The sequence below is a fragment of the Callionymus lyra genome, chromosome 11, assembly GCF_982586985.1.
Source record: "Callionymus lyra chromosome 11, fCalLyr1.hap1.1, whole genome shotgun sequence".
Lineage (NCBI taxonomy): Eukaryota > Metazoa > Chordata > Actinopteri > Syngnathiformes > Callionymidae > Callionymus > Callionymus lyra.
Window position 1 is genome coordinate 24,306,657 of NC_141828.1, and position 22,936 is coordinate 24,329,592.

Genomic DNA, 22,936 nt, shown 5'->3' on the forward strand with positions numbered 1-22,936 from the left:
TGTGTCTGCACCAGAGCCAGAAAAATACCTACTTTTGTCCCAATTCATTCGGTTTTGCTTCATGGTTTTCTTCATGTAATACTCTTGATCTCTTGTAAGAAAAAATGGTCACATCTTGGTCAAGATTGTAGGAGTTTTTGAAAAAAACTAAAGTATGTGGTCCAAATCTAGGAAGATTAGAAGGTCATATGGCACTGATGTTTGATAATATAAAAAAAAAATACATTTAAAAAATGAAGTACAGTTGGAAATTGTTTGATTATAGTTAGAAATTGTTTGATCATAGTTGGAAATTATTTGAGTTTAGTTGAATATTGTTTGATTATAGTTGAACATTGAATGATTATAGTTGAACATTGTTTGATTTCAGTTGAAAAGTGTTTGATTTCAGTTGAAAATTGTTTGATTATAGTTGAATATTGTTTGAATTCAGTTGAAAGTTGTTTGATTACAGTTGAAAATGTTTTTTTTACAGTTTTAAATTGTTTGATTATAGTTGAAAATTGTTTGGTTTGATTATAGTTAAAAAATGTTTGATAGCAGTTGAAAATTGTTTGATTATAGTTGAAAATTGTTTGATAATAGTTTAAAATTGTTTGATGACAGTTGACAATTGTTTGATTATAGTTGAAAATTGTTTGATTATAGTTGACAATGGTTTGATTATAGTTTAAATCACGTTGATTACAGTTTGAAGATTCTACAAAACAAGAAGAAATGTACAATTTACCGCCGAGATAAAATAAATGAACAGATGAAATGGAAAAACACATTTTCCTTCATAAGAGAGAATAAACTGTCAAAATGAGACGATTTCCCTGCCTCATGAAAACGATCATTAGAGAAGAGACGATAATTAAAAGCTTCCTCTGATGTGCCTTCAGTCATCGTGATCCTGTTTGTGATGAAGAAGCGCCTCCAGAAAGAGTCTTTGACCAGCATGAAGAACAGCGGCGAGATCCACGAGCAGCTGGTCACGTACGACGAGGAGGGGGGAGGCGAGATGGATACTAATGGGTGAGTCGATGAAAAGACACAAGAATGAAGCCTGGATTATAATTGAAATGTGCGGCTGAAGTTTATCATCGAGCTCTTCTGCAGAGCGACTCCTCATTTCCTCACATCTTCCTGAATTTAGATTAACTATGCGAGTCATGAAAGTGTGACAAAGAGCTTTGATGGTCCGGAACGTCGGTCCAGGAGCCGAGTGATGGAAATTCATACAGTAGAGAAGATAATCGTGATGAAACGCCGATTCACTTAACTTGATTTAATCATATTGTCGCACATCGTCCTCCATGTTCAGCCATTATGTTGTGGATTTAAACAGGTTGTTTTCAAATTAATGACTTTTTATTTCCTGTTTTTTTTGGTTTAACATTGTTTTGGGAATATTTTCCAAAAAGTTTATTTTGTATCACAATAATTGCAAAAGTAATGTAAACACAGATTCTTCAATATACTTTAATTTTGCCAAAGAAAATTAAACAAACTTTTAATTCGTTTTTTGTTATAAAATCAATGTCCTTTTCCAAAAAAAAATGTATTTCTCAAGTAATGACAGTTATAACATGTTATTTCTCCTCAATATAAGGTAAGGTAAGGTAAAACTTTATTGATCCCTTGTTTTTTTCCAATAGCCACAGAAAATACAGCAATTTTTCATAAAAAATAAATCAAAATAAGAACAAGAACAAAGAAAAATAACAAGATGACACAATCTAAGTCTAAAGATAAAGACAAAGAACATAGATCAAAGAAAAAGAACAAAGACAAAGGATACAAAGACTAACATAGAACCGAACATCATGAGACTTTTTCTCCACTCCTGCCCCTGAACTCAGAATTGTACAATTTAATAGCCCGAGGAATGAGTCCTTGAGTCTATTTGTTTTGCACCTGGGAAGGAGCATTCATGCACTCATTCTGCTTCTCTGCTCACTGATGACAGTTTTATATATACTATATATATATATATATTTATATATACTATATTTATCCAAATATCTTGACAAAAAATAACATGTTTTCTATAGTTTTCTTATACTTTAAGTACCACTGAAAAGATCTAAATATTGAGTTTTGTTCGTTCCAGCTACGACGTGTCCATCCTCTCCTCCGCCTGCCAGGACGGCTCCCTCCTGCGCCACGCGGACCACCACCCTCACCCGTCCCTGTACGCCATCGTGCAGAAGCCCCACCACTCTCAGCCCCAGGCGGGCAAGGGCGACATGGCCGCCATGATCGAGGTGAAGAAGGACGAGGCGGACCACGACCGCGACGGCTACCCCTACGACACGCTGCACATCTATGGCTACGAGGGTCCCGAGTCTTTGGCCGGCAGCCTCAGCTCCCTGGAGAGTTCCTCCACCGACTCGAACTTGGATTACGACTTCCTCAACGACTGGGGTCCTCGCTTCCGAGTCCTGGCCGAGATGTACGGAGTGGACGAGCCAGAGTACTACCATCAATACTGATGGAGAGAAACATCAACACCTGCTTTTTATTGCTGGTCGAGAACCGCCATGAGGACAACCTGTGGCTTTGATTCTGTCCTCGCGGACCAGGAGGCCCGACCAAGTCTCTAATAACTTCTATGAATTCTGAAAACAGAACGAGTGAACTCTTCTTTTTTTTTTAATTCAGCGTAACCACGATTTTGATCTGTTTTCTGTCTCGTGGACGTCCATGGAAAGCCTTTTCTAGTCTCGCGGTCTCACCAATCAAGAGACACGTTCAATCAAAGGTGTTTTTGCGAGAAGGAAGAAAAAGTTCTGAGCTTTACGTCGAGTCCAACGAAGAGAGAGATGGACGCCATTTAATTGTCTGTTTTCTATGATGTCCACATTTTTTTGTCTATTAAACCTTTATATCAAAAAAAAAAAACATGGTAAACTAATACTTTTTCAAGCAGTTGACTCGAGACAAGTGTTAGTCCAGTATTCTTCTGCTACATTGGAGGACCACGTTTAAAAAAAATACTCTCAAGGCGTTTTTTTCTGTGTTGGAAACAGGAAGTACGTTTTTTCTTCAAAAATACTCTTAAGGCATGTTGGAAACAGGAACAGAACCTCACATAGAGCTTGACAAAAAGAAAGAAAATAGATGTTGTCATTTTCAGTGTCTGAAGAAGGGAAGTTATCACTAGTAAAGCAACATTTTAAATTGAATTTAAAAAGCGACAAAATGAAAACAATTGAATTAAGAACATTTATTATTTAATTGTTGGATTTATGGTATCAAACTCTATGTAAAAAAAAAGGCTTTTTGAAAAAATTTGATTTGAAATTATTCCCCCAAAAATCAACCTTTCAATGTATAAATTATTGACTTGAATTCCAATAATGTAATGTTTGAAAAACCCAACAACCTTTCAAATGTTAAATTTAACCCTTAAATATTCTGATGACACAGATATACTTCTATCCGAAAGTTATTTGTAAAAAAGTATTGTCCCTCGATTTCTATAACGAACCTAAGTGGAGCCAAAAGAAACTTTGTATGGAGTCAACGTACAGCCAATCAGAAGCCCTCAATGTGCCACTATATAACCAATCACATGACCTGACGTCGTACTAGGAAAACGATCCTACAGTCTAGCTAGTACTGACACGTCACATAAATGATGATTATTCAACAACATCACTTTTATTTCCAACAGAGTTTTGCTGTAAATGCTGCTGCTATATCTTTCAACAGCTGCAAACATGATGTTGATGATGATATCGATTTCAACATGCAGAGTCGTAGGATTTCCTCACGAAAGCGTGCAGTGTGTTGTGCAGCCTCGGAGAAAGCCTCTGGCGAACCGTGCGTTCTGTTTTTTTTGTGGAAGTGCCTGCGGCACGACGGCAGTGATGAGCTACTGTAGAGTGTATGCGAGTACGATCCACGATCCGAAAGTTGACCCGTGAGTCATGAATCACTTTTGCTGCTCCCACGACTCCATGAGAAGGTTTTGACTCACAAACGTCTTCAGAGTCGCACGTCCAAGTAAATCCGACGTCAGCTGGTAAATTCTAAACAAAAATATGGACTGAATACGTTTTTAACTATATACATTTTTCTGAAACATCTTTATTTTTCATCATCACATAGTACACATGTTTTTATGTTCTAAAAACATATTTTTAAACATTTTAGATTTTATATTTATCTGTGTGAAAATTTTTCCATCTTAACTCACAAATCTGTGTTTTACTTTAATTTATTTTTGAAGATACATTTTAAATATGTTTTAAATATATATATATAACACTTGAGGATATACATATATATTTTAAACATCTCTGCATTTTTTTAAAATATGTTTTAACATCTTTGAATGTTTTAAATATATTTTAACATCGATGCATGTTTTAAACATAGTTTTTAATCCATTTAAAAAGTAAAGATTTCAACATCTGTGTATGTCTTTAACGTGTTTTTAAATACATTTCAACATCTGTATGTTTTTATCATATATTTTTAAAGATATTGTTCACATCTTTGTATGTTTTCTACATGTTTTTTAAAGATATATTTACATCTCTGTAGAAATGTAAAATTTCATCAAATCTAACATCTTAATAACACTTAAATACATTAATTATCCTCACAAAAAAAGGAAAATGAACATTGAACACATAGGATTACTTCCCATGTTCACCGGTCGCCGGATTTTGTTCCATTTTCTTTTTCACAATAACAAAACCATCATGCGATCTACGTCGTTAAACCAGATGTTAACACTTTTTTTTCTCAGTTTTATTTTTTCTCCTGCAGCTCCTCCCTCGGGGAAAAACACTCCTGACACAACAGTGGCTTCTCTTTAGCTGAGCTACAAAATCCTGAATACTCTCGAGGCTTTTTCCCTGATTTAGAAACAGGAAGTACTTTTTGCTTCCCAGTTTTGTGATGATATTTAAACACCAATAATGCAGCACAAACTATTTTACTGACAAACGATGGGGTCACATATGTAAAAGTTTCATTTTAAACAGGATTGTAATGATACTTGAGACTCATTATCTGGCGTCATTAGTGGGATTTACTTGGACGAAGCGGAAAGAAACGACAAATATACTTCAACATCTTAACCTTTTTTTTCCCATTTTAAACTACCAGTTCATAGAAGTGTGTATTTTCAAGAATCACGATACAGAGACAAGTTTTGAGATATATTGTGATACTATTTGTAGTATTGTCGAGTACTTGAATTTTGTGTTGCAGAATTTACAGACCACATGACTCAAGTCGTAACTGCTTGCAGTTATCATTTTAAAAGCTGCTGGAGGCGACTGTATCCTCTCGTCCCCAGTCATCGCTGGGATCTCGCGGGATTCAATTATCCCTTAAGCTGCAAATTTTCTTTAAATTGATAAAGTGATGTTAAATATTAATACAGTATAGTGAAAAGATTATCTGAATAAATAGGTATCAGTATTTTCTCACACCCCTCATCACAGACTTTCTCTGAGGCTAAAACTGCACGCTAACTCACTCTCTACTGCCACCTTCAGGAGATGTATTTCACAATGTGTATCCATCCAAGCATCATTTTCTAACATCTGATTATTTAAGTCTCTGGATTCAAACCGCAGTGTGATGGTTGTCTTCAGTATTCTCTTTGAGCGCTCTGACACATACAGTCGGCTGAAGGGCCACCGGCATGACAAGAGCGAGGTGATTTTTATTTTGATGGGTGTTCATACTCATGAATAATAATTCTTACTTTAACTCAAAGGGCGTTTGATCACGGTGAGATGCCACTTATGTTCATTTTCTTTAAAATTCTAATCATGACTGACAGTGTTCATTAGCTTGTGATCACCGGGAGGTTATTTTGGGATGTTTCCACTTCAGCTGCGTTTATTCTTACAGAGTCTCTTATCAGAAGAATCGCCGGTCGGATGTTTAAAGTTTGAGAAAATGTCTTCTGTTTGCCTTTTTTTCCCCCGACAAAATCACGTATGAGAAGACTTGTTTTTCTCGTTCAGTCCCTTTTTTTTTCCCGGGAGAGAAAAGACGGTCAGAAGAGGAAATTGCCCGTCTGCCGCTCAGACAGAATCACGGCGTGTTCCCAGGTTTATTTGACAGGAGCCATCATCACAGTTATTGTTGAGATGAAAGCCAAATTCTCAGAGGTCCACTCCGACAAAAGTCATTCAGACAACTCAGGAAGCACAGAGTGGCAAAGGGAGATCGTTTGGCAGCGAAATTGTGCCGCAGACGAGGTTTTAATAGGTTTAACCTCGTCTTCCTTTTGGCTGCTGCCCGGTCAGAAGCAAGTTATGACAGCATTAGTTCATATTTGTGCGAGTCATTCTTATAAAAAATGGAAATTTATCGGACATTTCAACAGATGTGGATCACAGTTGAATGATACATGTGTTGTCAATAACTGTTTCTTATGGGAGTATAAGAATATTGAGTAGTTGAATTTCAAATGTTGGAACTTTGAATAATATTATTATTGATGTAATAATTGAACTCAATTATGTGTATATTGAAAGGTTGAATTTATTTATTTAAATAGATACTTAAACAAAAATTAATATTTTCAGACATTTTTTTACACATTTAGTTTTATATTTGAATTCCAATAATTAAAAAATTAAAAATTATAAATTCAATATTTTTTATTTATTCCTTTTAAATTCAATATAAAAAATATTGAATTTATAACATTTATTTTGTATTTATTGGAATATAAGTATATATAAGTATAAGGAATATAAAATATTCGAAAGCTTTGAAAAAGAGCATTTAAATCAAATCAAATCAATTAAATTCAACCATTCAACATTCTGATAATGATATACAGCCACGGTTTCTTCTCCAGAATTTGATTTCATTCACTATTTTCGTGTATTTATCCCACATACTCTGTTCTGATTGGTCAGTTCGGAATGCCACTTTGTAAACATTGTAAACAATAGCTGGAAGCCTGCGCGGAACTTCCTGTCAAGTTCACGTCTACGGTTCGAGCAGCTTTTTTACGCTCGCTCGCCTCGCTGACCTCTCCGTATCTCTGGCCGCTGTAATCAACTAAACTAAACAGTAGAATCAACTTCCTGTCAATCTGTGAGGGAGGGGCGGAGGAGGTTGTGCCCGCCCCTTCCTGTCTTGTCTTATCTCCCCCGGTACCCGACACATTGCGCCGACTTCCTGTTTGCTCGACCTGGGGAAACAATGTCAAAGAGGAAAGAAGGTTTAAGGAACGAAGGAAGAGATGACGAAGAAAGAAACGAAGAACAATGTTGAAGTCTTGATGACTTGTAAAAGACACGAGTGATGATGTCATCATGACGCCTACGCTGACGAATGTTTACCATGTCATCTGACATACAAACAATGGAAGGGTTTTTGATTTGTATACTAATAAGAAGACAAATGTGACAAAAAAAAAAAAAGTTTTTCAGAAAACATTCCTATATAAGCATATCTTAAGCATTGAAAAGTTACTTAAATCACTAAATAAATAAAATATTGGATGTTTTGTTTTTGTTTTTGCACACACTTGTAAAGTGTAGAACACACTTTAAAAAAAACAATGGAAAAATATTGCTGTCTGCTTTTATGAAACCGTCACTTCAAATTTCTCTTGTACGATCAAGAGAATCATTTTTGCTCTTTTCCTGTGTTTGTTAAAACTATTCGAGGAGGAAGATTGAATCCTTCTTATTGGTGGATTTATGAATTTTTAAATTATAAAATAGCCTGATGGATTTTCCCACCACCCACAAAAAATATATATAATCATGTATAAAATACAAATTAAAAAAAAAAAAAAAAAGCTTTTACTTTAACACTTGTTTTTATTTGTCAAAACATTCACATTCAAGTGCCGTACGTTATTGTTGCTTATTTTATTTAGAACATTTCTCATTTGTGTATCAAACATGCAAAATGTAAATAGAAAAATGTGCCTAAATTGAATTTGACTTTTCCTCTCTGGCCTCTGAACTAACATGTTCTGTAGAATTGTTCTGTTTTGCTGTGAAAATAAACAAGTTTTGTTTTTTTTATATTAATGTTGAAATGATGGTGTGAGAATTTGATGATGTTGTGCGATTGTGCCCCTGTAAATACAAACACACACTTGCACAGGTGTGAAATCACCACAGGAATCATACACTGATGTAAATACAGCAGACGGTCATGAGAGGAATCATGTGCCTTTATTCTTAAAAAATATATATAAACTGTCATTCTTTTTTGATGGTCCACACAATGTTTTTTCTAAATGATTTTATTGTGTAAAGCAACTACTTTGTATTACTTTTTTGTAAGTGTAGAATTCAAATAAAGATTCAAGATAAAAGTATGTTTGTTTTTTTTTTTACTTTTTATGTCCTCAATAAATTTTCCAATTAAAAAGGAAAATAAATGACTTATATTTTAATTTTACATTATTATTATTATTTAGCTTAAAAAGCTATTAAGTAAACTGTCTTTGTTCCTGTACTATCCTGGTGTTAGCATAAAAGATAAATGAGCTATCACATTAGCTGGCCGTATTTCAGTACTATACTAGTATATGAGCTAAACAAGCTATCTTTGTTTCTTTAATATCCTGATGCTAGCATATGAGCTAAACAAGCTATCTTTGTTTCTTTACTATCCTGGTGCTAGCATATGAGCTAAACAAGCTATCTTTGTTTATTTACTATCCTGATGCTAGCATATGAACTAAACAAGCTATCTTTGTTTCTTTACTATCCTGATGCTACCATATGAGCTAAACAAGCTATATGTGTTTATTTTCTATCCTGATGCTAACATATGAGCTAAACAAGCTATCTTTGTTTCTTTACTATCCTGATGTTACCATATCAGCTAAACAAGCTATCTTTGTTTCTTTACTATCCTGATGCTACCATATGAGCTAAACAAGCTATCTTTGTTTATTTACTATCCTGATGCTACCATATGAGCTAAACAAGCTATATTTGTTTCTTTACTATCCTGATGCTACCATATGAGCTAAACAAGCTATATGTGTTTATTTTCTATCCTGATGCTAACATATGAGCTTAACAAGCTACCTTTGTTTCTTTTGAAGTGACTGGGAGGAGGATACGGAGCAAGCTGGCCTCCATGAGGTGGAACTTGTCTCACCCTCTCCAGCACACACTGAGGGCATTGAGGAGCTCCATCAGTGATAGGATGCTCCATCCCCGGTGTGTGAGGGAGAGGTACCGCAGGTCCTACCTCCCTGCTGCCATCAGACTCCAATAAGAACACACCAAGATAATTATTTAACTGCACCTTTCTTGTTATTTTTGTAAATATGATTGTGTATATAATATAGTGCAGATTTATTTTCTATTCTATTTAGATTTTTTCTTTTCTTTTTAATATTTTATTTCTGGGTGTTTTATTTTTTTTGGTATATTGCTCTTGCTGTTGTTAAAACGAATTTCCCCTCGCGGGACAATAAAGGATAAAGGATTCGGATTACTATCCTGATGCTAGCATATGAGCTAAACAAGCTATCTTTGTTTATTTACTATCCTGATGCTAGCATATGAGCTAAACAAGCTATCTTTGTTTCTTTACTATCCTGATGCTAGCATGTGAGCTAAACAAGTTATCTTTGTTTATTTACTATCCTGATGCTAGCATATGAGCTAAACAAGCTGTCTTTGTTTCTTTACTATCCTGATGCTAGCATATGAGCTAAACAAGCTATCTTTGTTTCTTTACTATCCTGATGCTAGCATATGAGCAAAAGAGGCTATCACCTTACTCAATCAAATAAATTACAACATTGATTAGAACTTTCTCGAATAATGATGTTTTATTGATTTTACACGTGGGTTAATGTATCATTAGCAAGCAGCAGTCGCTAATGGAATTCTGTTGGAGATGTGCAAAAACAATTGTTATCGCTAATAACACCATAACACCTTAACAACAAAGGTGAAAAGTATTACAACAACATTGTGACAGCAAAATAATTGTAGCGAGCTCCAGTGAGCGTCAGGCAAAGAGAACATGGGTGTCTTTTCCACACTGCCACAGACATATGACTTTAATTAACAGTAACCGTACAGGCTGTGTTAACATGTAAAACATGGTGAGAGAGACTAATTCTCCCACACCTCTCAGCCATGGTGCCGAACTTGAGGACCCATAATGCACCAGTCGCTACATTATCATTAAAAAAAACGATTAAGTTCTTAATTTAAGATGAACCTTAAAATATTTTAGTCTTTCTAACTTTTTATTTGAAACATCAGCAACAAATGTTAAGAAAAACAGTGTTCGATTTATTTCCTACAATTTACATGTTATTTTGCATGTTTGTGACGGACAATTTCGTCGCCAGTCCAAACACATATTTGGCATCTTTCGCTGCTATTTGCACCTCAGCGTGAGTCCAATCATTTCCTGTGGTCATTATTTCGCTTTTAAGGAATTCATGTAATGTATTCCACCCTCAGAACAAAAATATCTGTGATCATCCATTTGCTGCGGTCTTGATCCAAAGCAGAACAACAAAGTGTCGGATCACACAAAAACAGACGGGGTGCAATAGATTTTTTTTCTTTTCTTGGGTGCGACCCGCAGTGAGGACTGACCCGACTCTTGTGCGTAAACTGATCCAATGTGTCAAATGTTGCACGTCGAGGAGGAGAAGCGTCATCTCCTCCGCCTTGATCTCTGACATGCGAGCTGCAGGAAATCCCCTGTTTCCATCTTGTTTTCTTTTTAACCTCTGTGTGTAAATTCTCCACGGCTACACGGCGCTCTGGTTGACCCACCGGGGGTTCGGATCTCCATGTGAGATCAGGTCCAGATGAAGAGAATAACGCTCGGGTTCAAATGAGAAACTTTGATTTTGATATGCTTGACAAATGATGCCTGGAATCAGAACCAGGTGTTTCAGACTTTGTTCAGTGAAACGTTAGACCCCCTCCGGTGACCCACTTTATCTGCGCATATTGAGAAGTGTTAAAATAGCACAGGTGAGCGAGGGGCTAACTAATCTCTCACCAGGGGGGTTAAGTCTGTCCTATAATGTTCCACCTGGAGTCTGTGCAGCACAAGATGAACTCTGTGGACGATAAGTGAGGCAGTGAATCAACACCAGCCGTGTGACACCACAATGGAAGCATGAAGACAAAAGAAACGGGTTCAAGGCTGGAGATGAAGAAAGACACAGTGTTGTTCACACGTCTGATATGTATTATTCCATGTCCTTGTGTGGATATAATTATTTACTTACTTACATGCAGGGAGACAGACAGATAGACATGAACGGAGACAGATGGACAGACATGCAGGGGGACAGACAGATAGACATGAATGGAGACAGATGGATAGACATGCAGGGACACAGACAGATAGACATGAAAGGAGACAGATGGATAGACACAAACGGAGACAGATGGACAGACATGAAAGGAGAAAGATGGACAGACATGCAGAGACACAGACAGGTAGACATGCAGAGACACAGACAGATAGACATGACAGGAGACAGATGGACAGACATGCAGAGACACAGACAGATAGACATGAAAGGAGACAGATGGATAGACATACAGGGAGACGGACAGATGGACATGAAAGGAGACAGATGGACAGATATGAATGGAGACAGAGAGACAGACATGCAGGGAGACAGACATATAGACATGAAAGGAGACAGATGGATAGACATGCAGGGAGACAGACAGATAGACATTAAAGGAGACAGATGGACAGACATGCAGGGAGACAGACATATATACATTAAAGGAGACAGATGGACAGACATGCAGGGAGACAGACAGATATACATTAAAGGAGACAGATGGACAGACATGCAGGGAGACAGACAGATATACATTAAAAGAGACAGATGGACAGACATGCAGGGAGACAGACAGGTATACATTAAAGGAGACAAATGGATAGACATGCAGGGAGACAGACAGATGAATTGACATAAAGACAGACAGAAATGTGGACATCTAAGTAGACAGATATTTGAATATGCAGACAGACCGAAGAACAGACAGGTGGGTATGCAGACAGACAGATGGACATAAAAACAGACAGACAGACAGACAGACAGACAGACAGACAGACAGACAGACAGACAGACAGACAGACAGACAGACGGAAGGACAGACAGACAGACAGACAGACAGACAGACAGACAGACAGACAGACAGACAGACAGACAGACAGACAGACAGACGGAAGGACAGGCAGACAGACAGACAGACAGACAGACAGACAGACAGACAGACAGACAGACAGACAGACAGACAGACAGACAGAGAGACAGACAGACAGACAGACAGACAGATGGGCAAGTAGATCGATAGAATACATAGAAGATCTTTTCTGTAGAGCAGGTCTGACTAACTTGGTGACTGTGAGAAAGTCTGGAAATAAAAACATTTGAGAATACATGAGAATCCTCCTCAGGTTCCATAGAAAGAGATCAGAACATTTGCACGTCAATCAAAGAGGATTTATGTTCCTGCGACACTGATGAGGAGTTTTGGTCATATTGGGCGTAAACAACAGATTTCCCCTGGTAAGTGGATTACATGTAGACGTCATGTAAACACCAGCATCTCCTGCTCCAGCACGTCAATAGCCACTCCAGCTCACTTCAGTCCGTCTTTGATCGCCTTCAAAGGATTATCCATCGGCCGTCTCCGTGTAATCACGTCCGAGATGAAGCATGACCGCTTTAATAGACCGGTTTGTAGTTTGACCGCAACAAGGTTTGGCTCGGAGCCGCCGGCTGTTTCTGCCCGGCCTTACATGACGACGGCAGGCGAGAAGATGGAAATACGACTCTTAGTAATAATGAGTCATCTTTCTCAGCTCTTCTGCCAACATCTCTCACAGTTTTTTTGATTCTTCATTTTCACTAACTTCCTTGTGTGAGTCACGCGTGTGTGTCAGTTGACGAGGTAAAAGCTTTTTCAAATCCCTGCTGCTCATTAGGAGCAAATAGAAGGAGGCAGGAAACTCTGTTTGTACCTGCATTAAACTCTCAGGCCAAATGTAATTTTGACACCTCAGATGTTGACCTGGGACAAACTCAATGGTCAAATTTAGGGGTGTGTAGTGTCCATAACCTTGCTCTATGGTACGTATCAAGATCCAGGGGCAACAATACGATATATTGTGATACTGTAGTAACAAGTATATATTTGTTGTATTGCCGAGTACTTGACTCCGGTGTTGCAGAATTTACAGACCACATGGCTCTTGACGAAGTCGTAACTGCTTTTATTTGTTTTGAAACCAAGATATGTCCAAACGTCAGCTTTAAAAGCTGCTGGAGTCGACTGTATCCTCTCGTCCTCAGTTGGCAAGATTTCATTGTTCCTTTAGCTAATGGAGGACATAACGACTGCTGCCATCTAGCCGCGGAAGGTTTAATTGCAACACAAGAAAAAACAAATGCTGTGAATATTAGCATGTTAATTGTAACTTAAAAAATTTAAAGAATAAAATTATTCGGTGCTGTTAAATATCTATACAGCACCGTGACAACAAATATTAACACCTTAGTTGAGAGCAAGGTTAGCTTGAGCTAGGATCCTCACAGGGCGACTCAATTCTTAATGAACTGATTCAAGACACTAAACGTAAATAATCTTGGAACAGACTGTCTCAGGCAGATGTGTATCCACTTGTCCTCAGTAATCGCCATGATCCGGGATTTCATTCTTGTTGCATTGCTGTAATGAATATATTGCAAAAAATATATAATGATTTTACTTTATTACTTTACTACATTGAAATATACATTATTAAAAAACTTTTAAGCCCAAAAAAAAGAAATCGAGATATTAATGTATCTTAATTTTTTTCTCACACGCCAAGTTATTCAATTGAACGTTTATGTAATTTTTCAACGAGGGCGCCACAGCCTGAGAACAAGACACTTGAAGTTTCTGCCCATTAACTGAATCAATCAATCAATGAAGCTTGATGGCCCTCTGTGATCTCTCATTTAAATATATTTCTGATGTGTGTATGTTTACACAAATGAGAGAAAGGCTCTTGTCGTTTCCGATTTCTATTTCCTGAAAGCCTTGAAAAAACCCTTCAGTGCTTCAGCTGTAATAGAAATGGATGTAACTGCCATCTCTTGTTGGTCATAGTTTCATAGTGACAACCGCAGTTGAAATAAAAGCTAGCTATGCTAATCAAGACGATTGAATCGATAGGAGAAATATTATCCAAAAGAAGGACCAAATAGTAAAAACACTTCAGTATGAAATGTATATAGGATATTACGTATATATTTGAATTTTTTTTGTACATTTTGAAGAGGGAAAAGTGATCTTTTATGTCATGAAACCTTTGAAACCGGGACACACAGACCCGGGTATCGACCGTCAGAAGTCGGCGAGTACGGTCTGTCGTCAGTATATTATTGGTATGACATTTTGGTATCATGACGACCCTATGAACAGCCTTCAAATCGTTCCGCTTGACTACTTGCTTAAAAGTCGAGACACAGATATGTGAGAATTATTATTATGAACGAATACATGGCTTTGTTAATTCTATGGAAAAGCCCATACTGGTCACAGGTTTCGCGAAAAGGAATTGAATAACTGAAAGACTAAAGCAACAAAGTTCTTACCCGTTGAGAAGAAGTGCAATGTGACCATCATGCCTCACTGACTGATATACAGTCACGGTAACTGGTTACTGGAATCTTAGTTCTTCCAACATGTGGAACTGGGCAGGAAAGAACCAAGGGAAATTTCTGACGCCATGGGTCGTCCAGTTCCCGACACAAATTTGGGAAATTCTCCCTGAGCTTTTTGCAGTTAGATAAGTTGCAGGACTTAGTGCGGTTTCTTCTCGTTCGCATGCAACGTCTTCCTTCGTCCACAAGGAGAAGCGCCAGCATCTTCTTCTTCTTGCTAGTCATCGTATTTTCTTCGGTTCAATGACAACAATAACAGTAATGACAACAATGTCCCATTTTGACTACAGTCTCAAAACAAAGACGAATGACAGCGTGCTTCTGTTATTAGGTCTAAAAAGTTCATTCACAGTTTTCACTTTTTTGTGGCGTCAACACAGATGAGCATCAACTCGGGGCGACCAATCAGGCCGACTGTTTTTCTGTCAGTCAGTCGTCGGGCTGTTGTGTTTAAATTTTAAAAGATGTTCAATGTCTGACGATCTAAATCACAAAATCCTAAATTTAAAGTGAAAAACATTTTAGATTTGTTTATATTTTTGATGTCCTGGCAGAGATTAGTCTCGACTCTAATACAATCAAACCTTGTCAACAAAATCACTCGATTGTTGATGTAGAGCAAAAAATCCTGTTTGGTTTGAGCCGTTGACAAATGTTTCACAGACAACAACATTAACGGAATAAACATCTATTGTTTCATGATGTCCAGCAGCAATTCTGAGGAATGGTGCTAAGACGGATCAAAAAAAAAAGAAAAAGCGGAAAAAAACCACATTCCAGGCTTGAATTCTCTCTGCTAGATTACACAAACACTGGGGTGTAGATGTCCAACTGGAACTCGTCCTGCTCCTCATTCCTGGTTTGAAAAGTGCTGCAGTCAACCATCACAAAAGCTCCAAACATCCCACTGACACACTTATACACAAACACAGCAAACTTCCAAACAAAGATTCAAGTCGGAGCGATCGCGAGAAGAAAGTCTCAAGGTCGTCAGAGAACCGCAAGGAGATTGAATTTGTTGAGCGTGTAAGACAATATGTGCAGAGGCTCGAACAATGGCCGCCGCTGTAGCTGTTTGACTAACATCCTGACTGAATACTCGGCAACAATGTGAAGTAAAGGATTTCCCCCCGTCCTCTCATCCCCCTTTTGTTCGTCCGCTTTTGTTTACAGGCAAAGTGGGTTCATGCCAAGTAGGGAATGATTGCACCAGAATAGTTTTTTTTTCATTTGTTTCACTAAAGATTCATTGAATAAAACAGTGAATGAAATAAAGGCGTCTGTGTGGCAGCTTCGGGAGTTTTAATGTAGGGGTCTTGTTTGAGAGTGATTGGTTAAAGAGATGGAGGGAGAGTCAAATTAGTCCTGGGATTAAAATAGAGCAAACAAATAACAAAAAAAAGTGTAACAACAACTTATTGATACAAGGGTAACAATATAAAACTATCTGATTCGTTTATGACTTGACGTAGTAAAAAAAAGGGTCACGATACGGACTGGTGGCGAGCAGCAGTAGTGTTTTGTCGCCCCTACGTGGTAGTTTTATGAACTGCATCCTTTTATGTAAGTAAGTAAGAAAGTAAGTATGTAAGTAATATTTGTAGAGCGCTTTTCTAGACCAGGGTCACAAAGCGCTTAAACAATCAAAACAATACCCAGTAAATTATATACTTAAGAGTACAAGACAACATTGAGACCAACAAAGGAGTTTCATAGAATCAAGAAAAATAATGAAATATGCTGTATTCATTTAATTTTAGTTTTTTTTTTTATAGATTCCTAATAATCCCCAATTGTTGTTACTTTTCTTTCAATTTTAATTACATTTAATCTTTCAAACTGATTTTCTTTATGTGTCGACTAAAATAAAAAAAATGTTGTTGTTTTTTATTTAAACTGTATATATAATATTGTTGCAATATTGCCAGGGATTAGCATAGACATATATAATTTTAATTTGAATGAAGTAAATACGTACTAAAATAAAATGATTTAAAGAAGTAGTAAGTCCACAACAAAAATAAAAAACAGCATCTCTTCTTTATTGATATTTATTCATTTTAAAAAATGGTTTGAGATTTTCTTTGCACTAGTGAAGAAGAAGAAGACGAAATCCTTAGGTTTTGTTTCCGGGTCCATCTAATTGTTGCATTGTCCTGAAAACAGAAGCGTCTCCAGTCTCACAACAGTATTCTGTATGAGTATTTGTTATTTAATCATGATTATTTATGAGTTAGTTGGATTTCCCTTCCAGGGCAGCTTAAAAATGAGAGAGAGAGAGAGAGAGAGAGAGCCTGAAACTCACTCAATTGTGGTCAGAAGGATGCACTTCCACGTGTGGTCACTAGAGAGAGCTATAAGTACCCACTTCTGTCCTCATTGAGCAGATGAATTAGTAGAGTAGAGTACTATATTTGTACTATATCACTTGTGTCCTTGATTTATACTGCAAAAGCAGCTCCATAGACATTCATACCTTTGATGGTATATGTTTACATCCATCATTATATTATTTACATCCTCTTTTTATACAGTAATATATAATAAATACAACTAAAGTTATAGACTATCTGAACAAAGCCATGTGTATCATCTTAAGTAATTTTTCAAGTACTATCACTGATGGTTCTAGTCTTTGTAGTATAACTGTTATTAGTAGTGGAAAAGGAAATATTTTTGGTGGAAGCATTACATTAGTACACTAGTAGAGCCGCATTCGAGCTTATTAGTTCGATAAACCACAATATATATATATATTTGTTTTACCTATAGTTTAGCAAAATAAGTAAATACATGTAAAATATGTCTATTAAAAGCAACGCTTGTAAAAATATCACCCAAGAAAAAGTGAAAAGGTAAAAAACACATGCCTTGTAAATATTACTTATTTAGATTTAATTTATCTTTTTTTTTATAAATTATCACAATCACATATAGAAAATACCTCCATTCTATTTCATGATTAAAAAATGTATATACATTTTGAAAAAAAAGTTGTTAAATTAATGACAGCAAGACTTTTGAAATATCTTTTTGAAAACGTTTGAGTAAAATACCGTTATTTTAAGTAATATTATAAAAACATTAACAGTACTGCAGCGGAAGCTTCAGCATCAATATACACGCTATAAGTAGAAGTATCAGCAAGGCTCAGTACTGCAACAAGTACCAGCAGCAGTAGTAGTAGTAGTAGTAGTACTCGGCAGCAGTGGTGGTAGAATCTCTGAGGCTCGTCACTGCAGTGATGGAGGTTTTGGAAGAAGGACTTCCTGACTCTGACTCTCTCACTGCTGGTCCTGGACCAGTCTGATCCCGAGCCTGACACACTTCAACCGCAGAAGCTGCTGAGGAGCAAGAGGAGCAGGAGGAGCAAGAGGAGCAGGAGCAGCAGGAGGAGCAGGAGGAGCAGGAGGAGGAGGAGGCTGCAGCTGGTACCGACGAGGATGAGATCCTGAGGATGCAACACTGGACTCTGGTGCCGACGAAGCTCAAGACGAGGACGGTCGTGATGTGTTCGTGAGGACGGGACAGCGAGGAGCATGAAGATGCCGAGCAGGCGGTCGTGATCGCGAAGATCCGGTACCAGCGAGAGACTATTCTGAGGAAGGTGGGCCAAGTCCCCGGAGGAGAGGATCCATCACTGCTCGAGATCCCGCCGGTGAGAGTGACGAGGGAACACGTGCTGAGGTGCAGGTGAGGAGTGACTTCTAAACACACACACCGACACACGCAGACTCACACGACACATGTCACTGGATGAGAAATCTTTTTTTTTTTCCTGAAAGTCAATATACGTGTGAACGTGTTGTTATTGTTCAATTATCTGGTGTTGATGCTTTTATCGATTTGAGTTTTTCACCGTATAGAGAAATACGATATTTAATAACCATGTTTGTTTCAAATAAAGGAAGTTGTGAGAGTTGGAACTAAAATAAAATCATGTTTGAAGTGATTGATAAAGGAGAGAATATATCATAATTATTTTTTTAGACATTATTACTTTATTATTATTTATTTTAGACGTTTTACACATAGAAGTCTTACAACAAGTTAAAACTTAAAAGTTATTTAACTTAAATGTTACTATAAATGTTGATTTGTATCTGCTGTGGCAGTGGTACAAACTTTGATTTCCAATGTTCGAGCTACAAAATAAAATAAAAGCTAAATAAAAGCTAAAAAAAAAATAAAGCAATTCATCGTTTACGGAAAATACTTCCTGGAAGTTTTCCAAGGATATATCTGAATATTTCAGTTTACTGTCATGTTCCTGCACGCATGTCTTTTGCGTTATCAAACTGGGTGGAGTCCATGGGGCGAAGGATCAGTCAGAGAGACTATGTCTTTTGGTCGGATCAGGAACATCTCGGTATTCTACCAAAAGTGCTGAAGGAAAGGGAAGTATGGCCCTCTTTGCTCTGGCTGCTGCCCCTGCGACCCACCTAAAATGTATCAAAATGGCTTTAAAGTAAAAACATTGAAGTAGCTCTTTTGACACTGAACACTATTATGTTTTAATTCTGACATATTTACCGTGTAGTGAACATCCTGGTGGAAGAAGGAGACACGATCATGTTTATATTTCTAAATACATTAACAAGTGTATTTTCTGAGGTGAAGATTTACTCAACAAAATACCTTTAAATTCACTTACACTCCGGAATAATCTTTATTTCGGGGATCCCACCAGAAACAACACACGTCGGAAACACTGCAATATGAGAGAAAGAAAAAGCAGCTTTTTTTTTTTCCTTTTCTTAAAACTCTACTACAACCACAGAGCAGATCCCTATACACACGTGTAGGCGTGTGATGGTGATTTTTGGACAGACTTATCTGGAGCTCAGCTTTCCTCCCACACGCTCTTGTTTTAACAGTCAAGTACAGTCGCCTCATAACCCTGCAGATACAGAGCGAGTGCAGAGGAAGGATGGATGTTGCTCTGCTGTGAAAACTAATGATTTCCCTCGTTTCACTCCGACTGACAAAAGGCAAACTCGGATTCAACACATGCTCCGGAAACACCATCGCTGGTCGTGAGGTCAGAGGAAGAGGGTTGAGTTCAGATGAAAAAAACTGAATACGCATCATTTTCAAAACACACTGAAGTCTTCAATCTTCTGTTGCTTTTATTTTCTAAAAAGGATTTATTTTCATTGCACTTTTCTGCTTTGTTTTCATCTTTAGATCATTTATTTTCTAACTAAACAACAATAAATGGAAAGTAGTTCATGAAACTTGTTTTTTTTCTTTGGTTATTTTAACCAATATATATATATATATAGCACAAAATAGCACAAAAAACAATCCAACAAATATACAGTACGTTCAGTAAAAATATAATTTCCTGAATTATCAAGATACTTATATATTATTATAATATTTTAAAACTAAAAAAATTGCACAAAAATCAAACCCACAAATATATATTACATTTTACATATAATTAATTTTTAATAAACCAAAAAAAAAAGAAACTACAAAGTCCAGCTGAACCTCTTGGATAATAAACAAAAAATATATACTGTATATACATATAGTTGGAAAAACAGGAATAAAATTGCAGACAAAGAAATCGAACCTTTAAATATATATTTATGAACCAAAATAATAACCACAAAAAAAAAAAAAAAAAAAAACTGTTTTTGTGAAGTGAAGTAAATCTGTAGTAAATCAATAAAATGAAATTATGTATTATATTTTTTTTAATGTTTAGTCTCAACCTTGTTACATAAGATTGAACATGTTTTTTCTGGCTCCCCCTAGTGTCAGAAACGTGACCTCCATTTAATTGTAATCACATATTGCAGATGCATTTAAACAAGAGAAAAACACTCAAAATTCAAACTTAACACATTTTTAAAAACAAATTGTACTTGTTAGTTTGTTCTGTACGGCTGCCAAAGTCTTTTTCTGTATCATATCGTGTATCAGGTATCAAGAGAAGTTTTCCTTGAGAGGTTCAGATTTCTTACATAACTTTGTGTTCGTAGATCATAAAGGGTTAAAAAACCAGCCTCCAAATGTTGGCATCCTCTTCCTATTCAGTTCAAATGATGGACTGGCAAACCTCTCCTCCAGCCATTAGCTGATGAGAAAACATTTATGAAACACAAGAAGAGCGGTGTGTCTTTAACACGCCACATAAAGATCCTTCTCTCACGGATTGAATGAAATCATCTCCGCTCGGGTCCATCACACCTGACCTCTCGACCCTCTCGCTCTGAGATCAAACCCGTGACCCGAGCGCCGCTGAGAACGAAAACCCGGCGGCGTCCGAGCGATGCTGCCGCGGGGAGACAAGCACGAGTGTGCGTGGACTTGACAGCTTGAATAGATGACAGGGATGTGTGTGCCAAATAGACTGTCAGGGAGACCAGCGAAGAGATGGATGAGAGCGGAGGACGAGAGAGGGAGTCGGAGTGGGGGAATACCGGGGAAAAAAATGATGAAGTGCGCTTGTGGCTACAGGCAATACTTGCTGCCATTAATTTCTTTTTATCTTTTTCCACGATGTGGCCCACTTCACGCCTCAGCTGAGGGTCCCGTGCTCTTATGGGCTGGCGTGGAACCCCCCAACATACGAGCGCGAGTGAGCGACTAGCATAGATGCTTTGATCGGAAACACTTCTGGAGACGGACATCCCATTAACAACAAACACATAGAAAAAGGTTCTCCAGAAGTACACGTTGATGAAGCTGAGATTTGAGGTGGTCAAGGGTCAGAGAATCTTATTAATCCATATATTCTCCGTCTCTCGAGTGAACGAGATCCAACCTGCCAGGTGTGAACTCTAAGAAGTGTCAGGTCTTTGTTTACTGCCGTCTTTGTCTGCACTTGTCTCGCTAAGAAAGAAGAAAAGGAGCAACATTTTCGCTTGTGTTGAACTTGACATGTTGATGTAAAAATCCTCTTTAGTCTATAATAACCTACTTCAGGATTTATGCTTTCTAGGCATTAAAAAAGGAATGTTCAACCAAAGTGTAGATTTAAGTGTGTCTTAAAAAGATGTTGGACTCTATTGTACTCATCAGTATGTGTCTGTTTGTACAAAATCTCTTTTAACTCAAATATTTACATTAGAAAATGATCTTAAGCACACACACTCTGCTGTGATTGGTCAGGAATCAAGGTCTGTCACCACGTATCATCAATCTCGGGAAAGTCTCCACCTCGAAGGGACTCGTTGATAACAGCTGGCTGGAGGAGGAGTGTAGCCATTATTACATCAAAACGGACTCCGCTCTTGTAACCTCTCGTTTGCCCAGATTTCAGACGGGAGAGAACTTTATAAAGTAATTTTACTTCATTAATTTTACACAAAATTACACAATTGTTATACAAAAAAATGTAAAATCTTTCCCCCAAAATGTCTGTTTAGGACAGGATTTCTGGACACTCTGTTTTAAGGTTTTCAGAACAAACACTGAATTGTAAAATTCAGGAAGCATGATGAAGTGTGGGAGATTAGCACAAGGTTAGCCAATTTTTGTGCGTACGCCTCAGCCTTTAAGTTAGGGCGACCCTACGTTCTATTTTACCCAGACATGTACCTTTTTGGAGGCTATCCAGTGCAACGTTTTGTTAGTATTTCTCAGAATCTTCAAGAGCGCTGGTTAAGTGTCTTTTTGGGAATTCAGAATATGTGTTTAACGGAAATGAATAAACCTGAATAAACCTTAACATTTTTTGAGACAAACCTACATCCAGCAGTGGTATCTTCTTTTTTAGGGATTCAGAGTATAGTCGCCCTATTGAAGTGATACTTATTTATTCTGACAGCTGACCCCCAAAATCTATCATGATTTATCGGTTTTAAAAAAAATAGCAAGGTGTGTTAAATTAGAAAGGTATATAACAGCCCTCACCCTGGGAAGCTCGGATATGATCCTAATTAGACAATCTTGGATATTGGGCTCCACTGAGAAATTTGAATCACATTCAAATAAATATATTCTGCCAAATATGTTTCAAGAAAACATATTGCAGAGAGGCGTGAGTGTAGCTGTGCCGGATAAAAAAAAAAAAACATGCAACGGAGAGAACAGGAAAAGAGGAGAGAACCTCGTGCGACCCCGCTAGTGAGAGGAAACCATTTCTGAAAGCAGGAACAGAACTGAACGATGGAGCTTACAGTCGAACACAGCCAAGAGGGACGGAGGGAGGGAGGCTTGTTCTGGCACTCTGAGCCGGCTACGTTGTTCCACGGTAAAAAAAAAAACCAAACAACAATCCCAGTTGCTACTGTACTTCAATAGCGGAGTATAAAT

General features: G+C 37.4%; 2 protein-coding genes across 2 annotated transcripts in view; both read left to right on the top strand.

Annotated features, from left to right (window-relative positions):
• Nucleotides 1-8,305, top strand: part of cdh5 (cadherin 5) — a 50,770-nt gene extending 42,465 nt beyond the window's left edge. The window contains exons 14-15 of the mRNA XM_087802271.1: nt 885-1,017; nt 2,096-8,305. Coding sequence (XP_087658397.1) covers nt 885-1,017; nt 2,096-2,477 — 515 coding nt within the window. The 3' untranslated portion in view covers nt 2,478-8,305. The remainder of the gene's footprint in view (nt 1-884; nt 1,018-2,095) is intronic.
• Nucleotides 8,306-17,947: 9,642 nt separating this feature from the next.
• bean1 (brain expressed, associated with NEDD4, 1) overlaps nt 17,948-22,936 on the top strand; it is a 42,698-nt gene continuing 37,709 nt past the window's right edge. Inside the window, exon 1 of the mRNA XM_087802042.1 lies at nt 17,948-18,358. The gene's annotated coding sequence lies outside the window, so the exon portion shown is untranslated. The remainder of the gene's footprint in view (nt 18,359-22,936) is intronic.